The sequence below is a fragment of the Gekko japonicus genome, unplaced genomic scaffold (assembly GCF_001447785.1).
Source record: "Gekko japonicus isolate JY-2015 unplaced genomic scaffold, Gekko_japonicus_V1.1 scaffold2647, whole genome shotgun sequence".
NCBI classification, from domain to species: Eukaryota; Metazoa; Chordata; class Lepidosauria; order Squamata; family Gekkonidae; genus Gekko; species Gekko japonicus.
Window position 1 is genome coordinate 91,997 of NW_015169865.1, and position 13,696 is coordinate 105,692.

The 13,696-nt window shown below is 48.9% G+C and overlaps 1 protein-coding gene across 1 annotated transcript in view; it reads left to right on the top strand.

The window, feature by feature from the left end:
• The window catches only part of PHYHD1 (phytanoyl-CoA dioxygenase domain containing 1), a 41,334-nt gene that overhangs the window by 21,507 nt on the left and 6,131 nt on the right, over window positions 1–13,696 (top strand). The window contains exons 8-9 of the mRNA XM_015417420.1: window positions 4,915–5,043; window positions 9,533–9,649. Coding sequence (XP_015272906.1) covers window positions 4,915–5,043; window positions 9,533–9,649 — 246 coding nt within the window. The remainder of the gene's footprint in view (window positions 1–4,914; window positions 5,044–9,532; window positions 9,650–13,696) is intronic.

The window sequence follows — 13,696 nt, forward strand, 5'->3', positions numbered from 1 at the left end:
TGCCCCACTGCTTCCCTCACACTGCTCATCCACAGCCTAAGGCGGATTCATCCCTGGTGAGTTTGGCCTCTGACCTGCTTTAATTGTTTCTCCCTCCGTTGACACATTTCTGTTGGAAAGGCTTCAGGGCTGGGCGGAAGCTCTAATGCTGAGCCAGGGCTCCTCTCCAGAAGGGTGCCCTGAAGGTGGAAAGTTCGAACCCCACGGTAACAGAAGAAGTGGTATTCTGTTCTTGCACCACCTCTTGCTCAGCCAGTGCCCTCTGGGTGACTGCAATATTATCAGCGACAAGGATCCTGTGGAGGAGGGCGTTGCTCATTACACTAGCTTTCACTCCAGCCCTTCATTGCAAATACTCACTGTAAGGCAGTCTACGGGTCCCTTTACATGGCTTAGCCCTTTCCCCCTTTCTAAGGGAAGGGGAACAAACAATAAGAGGGATTGCTACAGCAGGGTCTGACCTCTTCCAGCCTCCGGGTATTCAGGGGAATTCATGTCGAGAGACTGCATATGTGGATGCTCCCGATCTCCTGGGAAGAATCGTATGGGCATGCAATTGTACAGGCACGTAGCCAGAGGAGTATAGTGGTTGAGAGCGTTGGTCTAGGATCTGGGAGACCCAGGTTTGAACCCACACTCTGCCATGGAAGCTTGCTGGGTGGCCTTAAGCCAGTCACACCCTCTCGGCCTAACCTACCTCACAGGGTTGTTGTGAGGATACAGTGGAGGAGAGAACAATGTATGCCACTTTAGTTCCCCTCTGGGGAGAAAAGTGAGGTATAAATGAAGTAAATAAATAAGCAGCTGTTGGGCAGGCATTCTAGCGAATGCATTATCACGTGGGAGGGGCGGGCACTGCCCCTGATCCGGCTCCCTTCCTGTGTTCCCTCTAAGCTGAGTTAGCGTGAGCTAGCTCACAGTTTTGTAGCCTCTGGCTCATGCATTTTTGCCTTAGCTCAGGAAGGAGGGCTCCAGAGCAAACTAATTTATGCAGTACCCAAATCGCTTGCTCACAACTTTAATGCCAGGAGCTCACAAAGTACATAAGAACATAAGGGAAGCCAATGTTGGATCAGGCCAGTGGCCCATCTAGTCCAACACTCTTATCACACAGTGGCCAAAAATACCAGGGGCCATCAGGAGGCCCAGCAGTGGGGCCAGGACACTAGAAGCCCTCCCACTATTGCCCCCCCCCCCAAGCACCAAGAATACAGAGCATCACTTGCCCCAGCCTGAGAGTTCCTATCTATACCTTGTGGCTAATAGCCACTGATGGACCTCTGTTCCATAAGCTTATCTAATTCCCTCTTGAAGTAGAATTTTTGCTCACAAGACTCCACAGATTAGAGGGAGCAATTATTCCCCTGTTTCGAAGTCTGCAAAGAGTTCTTGTAAGCAACGACATGCAACTGAAACTTGCTTTAATTTGTTTTATATAAGCAAGGTGAGGATCTCAGGGAGTTCAGTTCTGCAGCTTTCCTGCACTGCCACCCCCAAGGTCTGCCTGTCACCCCGTTATCTACGTAGGAAAACCAGAGCTTTTTATCCTCGCTCTTTTTCTAGTCGTACATCATGCTTTTTGTTTGAGAATCAACTTATAACCTTTGCGATTGACTTTCCCTTACAAGTCTGTACGGAAAGTTCAAATTCAGTAGCCTACCCATTACCGAGCTTCAAACGCTTACTGATGCTTTGTTTCTCTCCCTGCCTCATTGCCTTTTTGGGAATCTGAAGCATGTAAACAGATACAGTGCCCCCCCCCCATGCAATCTCATAGATTACATAATTGTGTATCGGTTTCATTCCCAGGTGTGCTCTGTGTAAGGTCACCCTTTGCGTGCCCTAGGCAATAGCCAGTAGTTGCGTTCCAGGATTGCCAAGTTGTCCCTTTCTGCAAGAATGTGGCATCTCAGCATCTTTGGGTGCCAGGAATTCCAAACACTTTTTGCATAGTTGGTGGCTTGGCTGTACAAGAGAGCCAGTGTGGTGGTGTAGTGGTTAAGAGTGTCAGGCTAGGATCTGAGAAACCAGGGTTCGAAACCCCACTCGTGCTATGGGAGCTCACTGGGTGACCTTGGCCCAGTCACAGTCTCTCAGCCTAACCTACCTCACAGGGTTGTTGTGAGGATAAAATGGAGGGCAGGAGAACAATGTAAGCCACTTTGGGTTCCCCATTGGGGAGGAAGACAGAGTACAAGTGAATTAAATAAAGGAGTCACAGGCTTCCCCACTGTGGATCTTTTGTTCAGTGATGTTGGTGGCTCTGTAAAGACAATAAGTTAGATCTTGACAGAGGGTCATTTCCTGCAGGAGCGCCGCAGAGTGGCGCTCTGGCAGTAAGGAGCCCGGGGTGCCCCCCCCACCATTCCTGGCCCATTCCTGTGCAGGTGGACAGGCCAGGGAAGGCCTGCAGAGCCCCCCGCCCCCACCTGGGGGGATTTAAATGCCTTTCTTTCTCTTCCCCAGATGGGGAAGGGAGAGAAAGGCATTCTAAACATGCCCTTTGTCAGGGGGAGTGGCATATGCAAATGAGTTATGTAAATCAGGGTTCGTTTCATAGAAAAAGAGCTAGGGGGACTCATTAGCATAACTCATTAGCATATGCCACACCCCCTGACATCACCGGAAGTGTGTCATAAGGCCACACACCCCGCCCCCCAACCGCCACCGCCGGCCTTGCAGCTCCACTGCCGAGCCCCATGAGGGGCCCGGCGGTGGACCTGCAAGGCCGGTGGGAGTGCAAGAAAGCTCTACCCAGGGAGGGGTGGGGAGAGGCAGGGAGGAAGCAACTTACCCTCCCTCTTCTCCTGCCTCCTCCTGGCTGAATGAGGGCCGGAAGCGGGGCGGCCGGAAGCAGGGGGCGGGGCTTCGTCATGTGCCCCGCCCCCCGTACCTCACCCGGGGGGACTGCGATCCCCCCCGAAATGATTTCTGATGTAAATGAGCTCCTGCACCTCTTTTCCTACAAAATGACCCCCGGATCTTGATCTGTTTTGCTAGCACAGGCACTTTCCTGTGATGGATGGATCTGAAGCGTGTAACCAGATACAGTGCTCCCCCTCCTCTCACCTTCTGCCAGGAGAAAGTGCCTCTGCTAGAGGAACTGATCGAAGAATCCAACCCGATGCAGTGTAAATGGTTCCAGTGTTAACTGGAACGCAGCCTGAAAGCTAGCATTCTGAGTATGTTGTGTGTGTCTTGAAAAAACGAGGCCATATTTGAAGCCCAGCATGGCCTGCTCAAACCTGGATGGCCCAGGCTAGCCCGGTCTCATCAGATCTTGGAAGCTAAGCAGGGCTGGCCCTGGTCAGCATTTGGACGGGTGACCACCAATGTTCCCTTCTAAGCTGTGGGGTCTTGTGAGCAAAAATTCTACTTTGTGAGCTACTGGCATTAAAGTAGTGAGTGAGTGATTTGGCAGCTGCATAAATTAGTTTGCTCTGGGGCCATCCTTCCTGGGCTAAGACGAAAATGTGTGAGCTGGAGGCTAAAAAACTGTGAGCTAGCTCACACTAACTTGGCTTAGAGGGAACACTGGTGACCACCAAGGAAACCCAGTGTTGTGATGCAGAGACAGACAATGGCCAAACCACCTCTGACCATCTCTTGCCTTAAAGCAGGGGTGTCAAACATGCAGCCCGGGGGCCGGATCAGGCCCCTGGAGGGCTTCTATCAGGCCCGCAGTGGAACTGGCTGTCTTCTGCTTCTTCTTCCAGTTCTGCTGCTGCTGCTGCGTCATCGTAGGTTTGCAGCTTACAGATACACACCTGAACAGCATACTCAGGATTGCAACAGCGCAGACATTTTGTTGCAATAATTCAGAGCAAGAAGTGTCAGTTATCAGACACCGTTAAATAAACAAAATATTGTAAGAGTGCTAATGTTTTAAACATGTTTTTATTTTAAGTAAAAAAAACCCTTTGTGTTTGTGTCCTTTATAAAGTTTATACCTCCGTTACCATTCCTAAGTCTGGTTTTAGTTATCAAAATGACTGCATAATGTTGTTCCTTAGTAACCTTGTTGTTTTTAAGGTAGTTTTACCATTTGGTTATTGTAAGTTACTTCTATGGTTTTTTATAATTGCTGGCTATGCGCTGTAACAATAAAATTCATTCATACCTCCGCTACCTGGCATTACCTTTTATGACACATACCAACAAGGTCTCATTCATGTTAGACCCGGCCCTCATAACAAATGAGTTCGACACCCCTGCCTTAAAGGGTCACCATAAGGCCTGCCTTCTCCATAAGGCCTGTCTTCTCCCATATGTTCCTGGCCAGGAATTAAGGTCACAGGGAGAGGCCCTCCTGACTGTCCCACCAATTAAAGATGCTTGTTTGGGTGGGTACAAGAGATGGGGCCTTTTCAGTGGCAGCCCCGCAATTACGGAGCAACATCCCCAGGGAGGAGCGCCTGCCCTCCCCCTTTCAGTCTTCAGGAGGCAGCTGAAGACGGTGTTATTTAGGACTGCATCTGATTAAAGGCCGTGGTGGCTCGGTGGTGAAGACCCGAGTGCTTTGTGACAGAGTGAGCTCTTGTCTCTGGCCCCAGCTCCTGCCAATCTAGCAGTTCGAAAGCAAGAAACTGCAAGTAGATAAACTTCAGGGGGAAGGTAACAGTGTTCTGTGTGCCTCGGCATCTAGCCATGCCGGCCACATGACCATGGAGATGTCTTTGAACAGTGCTGGCTGTTCGGCTCGGAAATGGAGAAGAGAACTGCTCCCTAGAATCGGATTTGACTGGCTTTCAAGAAAGGGGAAACTTTAGCTTATTTTTACCTTGATTAAAGCAGTCCTAAATTGTTTACATTGTAAGCTATATCTTGAGCTCCGTGAGGAAACAAAGGCAGCTAATAAATGTTTTAAATAAATAGCATAATTTGTTTTTTGTGTGTCTCCTCTGTTGCTTTCAGTGACACCCCATCAAGACGCCACCTTCCTGCACACGGAACCGTTGGGCAGGGTTGTTGGTCTCTGGATTGCCCTGGAAAATGCCACCAAGGAGAATGGCTGCTTGTGGTTCCTGCCTGGGTCTCACACAAGTAAGACATTGCAGAGGGCTAGCCGTGTCTGCTGCAGCACACACACAAAGACAAAAGGGAGAGAGAGGGTCTCACAGGACCTTAAAGGGCTAATAGATTTATGGTCATCATAGGCACGGGTCATTTCCTGCCGGAGCGTGGCGGAGCGGCGCTCCAGCAGTAAGGAGCCTGGGGCAGCCCTCCCTGCCAGCATTCCTGGCCCGCCTGTGCAAGTGGACTGGTCAGGGAAGGCCTGCAGAGCCCCCCACCACCTGGGAGGATTTAAATGCCTTTCTTTCCCTTCCCCAGATGGGGCACCTGGAGAAGATCGGGCAGGGAACCCAGGCCTGCCCTTTGTCAGGGGTGTGTGGCATATGCAAATGAGTTATGCAAATGAGCTCCTGCACCTCTTTTTCTATGAAATGATCCCTGAGCTTTTGGCTGACATAAGATGTGTGAAGCGTATCAGTCAGCAAATGCGTGCACACACACAGACATACATTAAAAATATTGTGAACTCATCAGATCTTGGAAGCGAAGATTACCAGCAGTTGGGAGGTGGGGGCAGGCTTTATTCAGCCACCTCTCTGAATATCCTCCAGGCCCCAGTAGGGGTCAGTCACTAGAGGTCACCCTGACTTCCAGGTGTGCATGCACACACACACAAAATGCAACCCCCCCCAATTATCGCAAACAGAAAGGATACAAGGTCATGAATTGCAAGATGTGCAGTCTGTGACATTCCTGTGCCGCACAACTGAAAAACATCTAGGATTGCCAGGTCCCCCTGACCAATGGGGGGGGGGTAGGGTTGCCAGATTCAGGTTGGGGAGCTCCTGAAGATTTGGGGTGGAGCCCGGGGAGGGCAGGGACCTCAGTGGGGTACAATGCCGTAGAGTCCCCCCTCCAAGCATCCATTTTCTTTGGTGAATTGTTCTCTGTAATCTGGAGATGAACTGTAATTCCAGGGAATTCCCAGGCCTCATCTGGAGGCTGGCATTCCTAAAATGTTATAAACGTTGCAGTATCCTTACTCCTCACAACTGGAAATCATACAGTAAGAAGAAGAAGAAGAGAAGAAGAGATTGGATTTATACCCCGCCCTTCACTTGGAGTCTCAGAGCGTCTTACAAACTCCTTTCCCTTCCCCTCCCCACAACAGACACCCTGTGAGGTGGGTGGGGCTGAGAGAACTCTGGCACAAACTGCTCTTTTTCAAGGACAGCTGTGCCAGAGCTTGTGATTGACCCAAGGTCACATCAGCAGGTGCAAGTGGAGGAGTGGGGAATCAAACCCGGTTCTCCCAGACTAGAGTCTGCACACTTAACCACTACACCAAAGAGATATCCTCCCCTGCTTTCCCAGAATTCTCCCTCTCTCTCTCTCTCTCCCTCTCTCTCACATACACACACACACACACTAAACTAGAGAGAATAATTGTAGAAGGTTCTGCGCTACTATCCTGTACAAGAGTTGGGCTGAAACGTTTACTTTACACTATGGCCAAATAACGTCAGGACAATCAGCTGGTTATTAATTACAGTAAATCAAAGATCTTGGTCTTTCGAAAGGCAAGAACGCGTAAGAAAGCCAGTCAATCTTGGATAACAATGGGCACTTGATAGACCAAGTGAACTCATATTGTTACCTCTGGTTCCACTTTACAGCTTCCAACACCTGGCCTCCTTATCTTAATTACGTCTTGGAAGGAACGAAAGTCCACTTCGCTGCTGCTCTGAGATTCTTTTTTCAGTATGGGGATCAATCGGTTCCAATGGCAGTGGAGGTTTACTGTGCAAAAAGTCTATCCTTCCTATTACATGGAGTGCCTGTTTGGGTCTCTGCAGCCTTGAGTCGATTGGAGAGTGTGCAGGCTTCTTTCCTGTGCTGACTTCTCCAGGCATCTCAAACCCTAATTTATTATTGGAAACAGGCTGTAGTCAAATTTCTCTTGTGGGCTGGGCAGCTGCAATAACATTCAAACTCTTCCTGGTACAATGGGAGTCTTGACTTGAGCTTTTAAAATGGACTCAGTTTGACTCCCATAAATCATCCTGGGATAAATTAATGGAAGATAAGCCACTGAGTGACTTGAGCTTTTAAAATGGACTCAGTTTCTCCCATAAATCATCTTGGGATAAATTAGTGGAAGGTAAGCCACTGAATTGAGGGTTTAATCAGAGTCTATCTCCCATGGATGTCCCAGAAATGAGAAAGAAGGCTCTCGATTTGCTGAGGAGATTAGATCAGGAGGCTGTTAATTTAGATACCAAGAGACGTTGTTCCTCTCTTTTTTGGGTCCTTCCAGCCCCTTTCCCCCCTGTTTTGCCGTATTATTTTACCTTTTTAACTGTCCACTTCTTCGCCAGCTATTCTTCCTGGCTAGAACAAATGCTTTACTGCTAACAGAATCATCTGTTTGCTTTGACGGTATTCGTTGCCCCCCAGAGATGCTGCTGTCTGCTTGTGGCAGAGCAGTAACTGAAACGTTATCCCATTTCCTATTTAGTTGCCATCTGTACTCTTCTAAGAGCCAACTTCATACTGCCTTGATTGAGCAAGTTTCCCAGCTGCTCACATGATTTCCATCTGCCATACATTTTGGCAGGCAATGATAGAAGAGTAAGAACATAAGAGAAGCCAATGTTGGATCAGGTCAATGGCCCATCTAGTCCAACACTCTGTGTCACACAGTGGCCAAAAATACCAGGTGCCATCAGGAGGTCCATCAGTGGGGCCTCCCCCTGTTCCCCCCCCCCCCAAGCCCCAAGAATACAGAGCATCACCTGCCCCAGCCTGTGAGTTCCTATTTATACCTTGTGGCTAATAGCCTTGGATGGACCTCTGCTCCATATGTTTACCCAGTTCCCTCTTGAAGCTGTCCATGCTTGTAGCTGCCACCACCTCCTGTGGCAGTGAATTCCATGTGTTAATCACTCTTTGGGTGAAGAAGTACTTCTTTTTATCTGTTCTAACCTGACCGCTCAGCAATTTCATGGAGTGTCCACGAGTTCTTGTATTGTGAGGAAGGGAGAAAAGTACTTCTTTCTCTACCTGCTCTATCCCATGCATAATCTTATAGACTTTGATCATGTCACCCCTCAGCCGTCGTTTCTCCAAGCTAAAGAGCCCCAAGCGCTTTAACACTTTCTTCATAGGGAAAGTGTTCCAACCCTTTTATCATCCTAGTGGCCCTGTTCTGCACATTTGCCAATGCTATAATATCCTTTTCGAGGTGTGGTGAACAGAACTGTACACAATACTCCAAATGAGGATGTACCATCGATTTATACAGTAACTCTGGCCATGGCAAGGTTTATATTCCACGCTCTTAGAATCAGGCAGGCACATGTTAAAGAATAGCTCTGGGTTCAAGTACTAGTGGGACTATAGACTCCATTTGCTTCACCAAGGAGCCTTGGGGGGACATAGGTGTTCTGATTTTGGTACAGGTAACAGGAACGTTGTAGACGGTCGTTTCCTAGTGTGAAAGTAATTCACCTTTTTCTATGGTGAACAAAGATCTCTGTTTTAGTAAGATTGTCAGAAGCAGTGCCATCAACTCCTGCATCTCAGTCAGGAATAAAAGCAAAGGATGTTATACCAAGTTACTCACAAGAACGTGTCCAGAGACAGGCTAGAAAACAGGTCTGCGCTTAGGGTTCTTTAGCTTGGAGAAAAGACGACTGAGGGGTGACATGATCGAGGTTTATAAGATTATGCATGGGAAAGAGCAGGTAGAGAAAGAGGTACTTTTCTCCCTTTCTCACAATACAAGAACTCATGGGCACTCCATGAAACTGCAGAGCGGTCGGGTTAGAATGGATAAAAGGAAGTACTTCTTCACCCAAAGAGTGATTAACACATGGAATTCACTGCCACAGGAAGTGGTGGCGGCTACAAGCATGGACGGCTTCAAAAGGGAATTAGATAAGCATATGGAGCAGAGGTCCATCAGTGTTGAGAGATACGGACGTTCCTGCAACTAGGCAATTAAGCGATTCAACAGGCATACATGGGAAAGTGAAAGTAGACAAGCGCATACATAGAGGACTGATAAGTGCATACCTAAAGAATAGAAAAACACACTGGCAGCTTGCTGACAGGTCTACAACAATGGAGATTCTTCTTCTTCTTGACCCCTAGAAGGAAATCACCTGAATGCATTAATCAATGATTGTTAGTAAATAGGCTTTTCTAAACAATAGCACACAAGGTAAACACACATTAACCCTATAATGACTGAATTTTAGACCTTGCAGTGCACATATTTCCAACACAACCTACTACTGATGTTCTCCTCAGCAATTACAATGCTTGCCTGTCTGATGTGTTAATATGTCTGCCCCCTGGTGTTACAGGTGGAATCACAAGGCGCATGGTTCGAACTCCCCCAGGCACAATACCGTGCTGCACATATTTCCAACACAACCTACTACTGATGTTCTCCTCAGCAATTACAATGCTTGCCTGTCTGATGTGTTAATATGTCTGCCCCCTGGTGTTACAGGTGGAATCTCAAGGCGCATGGTTCGGACTCCCCCAGGCACAATACCGTGCACACAATTCATTGGCTCTGAGCGGGAGTATGACAGCAGCCGATTCATTCCTGTGCCGATTGGGAAAGGTAAGCGACACCAAGAAAATGGTAAGATGTTGATAGTAACATCAGTTTTAACCTAAACGGGTTTGGAGGGAGCAGAACAGAACCCATGCTCCCCTGGATTGCAGAAAAATCTTTTTTATATATATAAAGTTTTATTTCCCTCTCCTAAAAAGGAGAGAATTTCGCTTTACTTAGAAAAATAGGGAGGGGATATAGAGGGATAAAGAAAAGTGTTGAGTGATGTTAGATATTAGTAAATTAAACTTTTCTAATTTAAAGTTAAAGTCAAAGTTTCTTGCTCCTTTGTCTTCCTCATCCTTCACCTCTCCCTCAGAGCTGCTGTCTTCTTCTGGATTGCAGAAAAATCTAAATAAAAAACCCACATTTTTTAAATCCCCCCAAAAGCGAAGTAGTGTTTTTTGCGCAAGCACAGAGAGCACTCTTTACTTCTTAACCTGTTTGGTGGAGTCTGGGAGCCACGGTGGGCCGGTCAGGAGCTGCTTCTAGCCCTGCTGTAGCGATGGCAGATGCCAGGAGCCGTTCGGAGCCCTGCCGCAGAGGACGCCAGAAGCTGTTCCAGGCCCTGCCACAGCGGCAGCGCACTCTTTACTTCTTAACCTGTTTGGTGAAGCCTGGGAGCTGTGGTGGGCTGGTCAGGAGCTGCTTCTAGCCCTGCTGTAGTGGTGACGGATGCCAGGAGCCATTCGGAGCCCTGCCGCAGAGGACGCCAGAAGCTGTTCCAGGCCCTGCCACAGTGGCAGCGGACACCGGGAGCTGTTCGAGTTTCGTGTGCCCTTACCTGTGGCGTGCTAATGCCCAGTTTAACATATGGCTATATGGACATGCGAAGCTCCCATGTGCAGACTATGGGTTCATCTAGGTCAGTATTCTGTTATCCTGCTGGCAGTAGCTCTGCAAGGCTTCGGGGAAAGAGAACACCGGCAAACCTGAGACCATTTTAAGGGAGAGGCCAAAGATTGGTATCTTCATTTCTGCACTGTGCCTCCCCCCTTCTAGGCATAGTGAATGTACGGTTCTGCATTAAATACCTCCAGATTTGCATATCATATAAACTGAACAATTGGGGGATCATTATTTTGTAGAGTTACTTGGGGTTATCAGGCTCCAGGTGGTCGCTGGAGATCTCCTGGGGTTGCAACTGATCTCCAGGCAGCAGAGATCAGTTCACTTGGAGAAAATGGCCTCTTTGGAAGGTAGACTCTATGGCATCATGCCCCATTGAAATTCCTCCCCTCATCAAACCCTGACCTCAGGCTCCACTCCCGAAAATCTCCAGGTTGCCGACCACCTAGAATCATAGAGTTGGAAGGGACTTCCAGGGACATCTAGTCCAACCCCCTGCACAATGCAGGAAATAACACAAATACCTCCCCCCACATCCCCAGCGACCACTGTTCCATGCCCAGAAGATGGCAAAAAAAGAGAGAGAGAAAAACCTCCAGGATCTCCGGCCAAACTGGCTTGGAGAAAAATTGCTTCCTGACCCCAAAGTGGCAATCAGCGTTTCCCTGGCCATGTGAGAAAGGGCCACTAGAACGAAGCACTGATGCAACCCCTCCTGCCCTCCCTTCTCATGATCTGCCTAAGTTCACACAATCAGCATTGCTGTCAGATGGCCATCTAGCCTCTGTCTGAAAACCTCCCAAGAAGGAGAGCCCATCACCTCCCAAGAAGCCTGTTCCACTAAGAAATCGCTCTGTCAGGAAGTTTTTCCTAATGTTTAGTTACAAACTCTTCTGATCTAATTTCAACCCGTTGGTTCTGGCTCGGCCTTCTGGGGCAACAGAAAACAGCTCCACACCATCCTAACATCTCTTTAAACCTCTGTTTAAAGGGACATTTTTCTCTCCAGGTTGTTGGCAACCCTAAGAACTATCCCCCACGTGGTATTCTGATTTATTTTTAATGTTCGATGTAGTATAAAAGAACAGGCAGGATACCAAGACCTCACAAGGGCAGAGAGGCAAATGTCTCTGGAGCCATTTGAAGGCACAGAACATTATTCGATAGGGTGGTAGAGTGGTTAGAGCACTGGGCTAGGATGTGGAAGGCCCAGGTTCAAATCCCAGTCCCCGCTCTGCCATGGAAGTATGACGGACCCCCTCCTCTTCCCTCCCTCAGAGGCAAAATTTTCTCTCCATTTCCCTGTTTCACTCTGAGACTAAATATTTTATTTATTTATTTATTAGTATTTTTACCCTGCCCTCCCTGCGAGTGGGCTCAGGGCAGCTTACAAGAGGGCAACAATGCCCACATATAAAACAAGATTAAAACAGCTTAAAACAAAAATAAAATCGTCGAATCACAAAAGTAAAGTGCTCTATAAAGAACAAGATGGTCTTCCAACGGTAGGTGCCGGATCTTTCATTGGCGATAGATCGTGTCCTGTAGCTGGTACGTGGCCAGTCCAGTGGTACCAACCCAGGGCGGTATCATGGCAGATCTTCAAGGGCCATCCTCTTACCCAGTTGTTACCCACGCCATTGGTGGTGGTGGTAGTGGTAGTGGTGGCTCCTACGTAAACGCCTGGCGAAAGAGCTCCGTCTTGCAGGCCCTGCGGAACTGTATATGTCTTTAACTGAGAAGTCTGGCTGTCCCACCCTTTGACAGTTCAGTATTTTGGCTTTTTGGCCACAGCCCAGGAACTTGAGGGAAGGATCAGGAGCCCTCTTTAACTTAAACCACTGATAATGGCACTTGAGACATTTTAAGATTGAAAAAGAACAAAACATTTTATTCGGCATAGAGGGGGAAAGGTCAGGTGAATTCAGGGGTTGGAATTTCTGAGGTAAAACCAGTTTTTGCACAGACTTTGGTTTTTATGTACAAGCTAACAAAAGTTTCTTAAATTATTCTCAGTTACTTAGATCTTTATACTGAGAGGCTTTTGTCCCAGTTTTTTCCTTAACACTCCAGCAGACTTCCTTTAGTATCTCTCAACCTCTTTTGGTTTCCCAGAAGGTTGGTACACCCTTTTCAGTACCCAAACCCCTTCTCCCTTCTCTTGAAACACCAGTTTTTGACTGACTCTTTAGGTCTCTATGGGCAGCTTTTATTCACACCAGGCCAGGGATCTCTGTACGCTTCAGAGCTATTTTCCCTGTTCACCTGGGTAGGGAATCTTCTTCTCTCCCTAAAAGATCTTTCCCTTTTCCTTGGCCTGAATGGGAGTCTCCGTATGCTTCCCAAACTTCCTAGCCACTTCCCCCCAGTTCTCCTGTCTGTGTTAAACCACTCTCAGCTAAGGCTGAAATCAGACTCTCTCAATCAAGGCAGAATTCTGACTGCCTCTCTTTAGCATCATCCATCTCTCTCAAGATTATGGGTGCGGTCAGACAGCATGCTGGGAGTGCAGCCCCGATGTGTGCAACCCCGATGCGTGTTTTTTTTTACCTGGAGAATCGCAACCACACTCACCTCTTTGGCTCCGGATAGCTGCGCAGCCACATCGCTTCCAGTCGTCCACATGCGGGAGCGTGCATCGGTGTTGTTTTTCTCTCTCTCAGTTTGGGCATGTCTTTTGTGGCCGGAGCACGCTGGAGCACCGCTCCGGGAGCCCAAGAGCTGGCACAAATGGCAGTGGCAGCAAACCCCGCCCCCAGCTCTCTGCACTGCAGTCCGTTGCTGGCTTCCTGGGGCCCGCGCCGGAGCGCTGTGGCCCCAGGGAGGCCAGAGGAGGCCTGTTGCCGGCTCTCTGAGGCCTGCGCCGGAGCGCTGTGGCCCCAGGGAGGCCAGAGGAGGCCCGGTGGCGGCTCCCTGGAGCCCGCGCCGGAGCGCTGCGGCCCCAGAGAGGCCAGAGGAGGTCCGTTGCTGGCTCCCTGGGGCCTGTGCCAGAGCGCTGCAGCCCCAGGGAGGCCCGTTGCCAGCTCCCTGGGGCAGAAGATGCTCCCCGCCGCCTCCCGGGGTAAGTGAGGGATCCGTGGGGGGTGGCGGAGGCTTGATTGGGGTGGGTGGGGGTGGGAGAGCCTCCCCCTCCCCTCATCTCTTTGCCCTCTTTCTTTCCTTCCTTTCCTTTCCCTTTCCTTTTATTTCCCTTCTTTTCTTTCT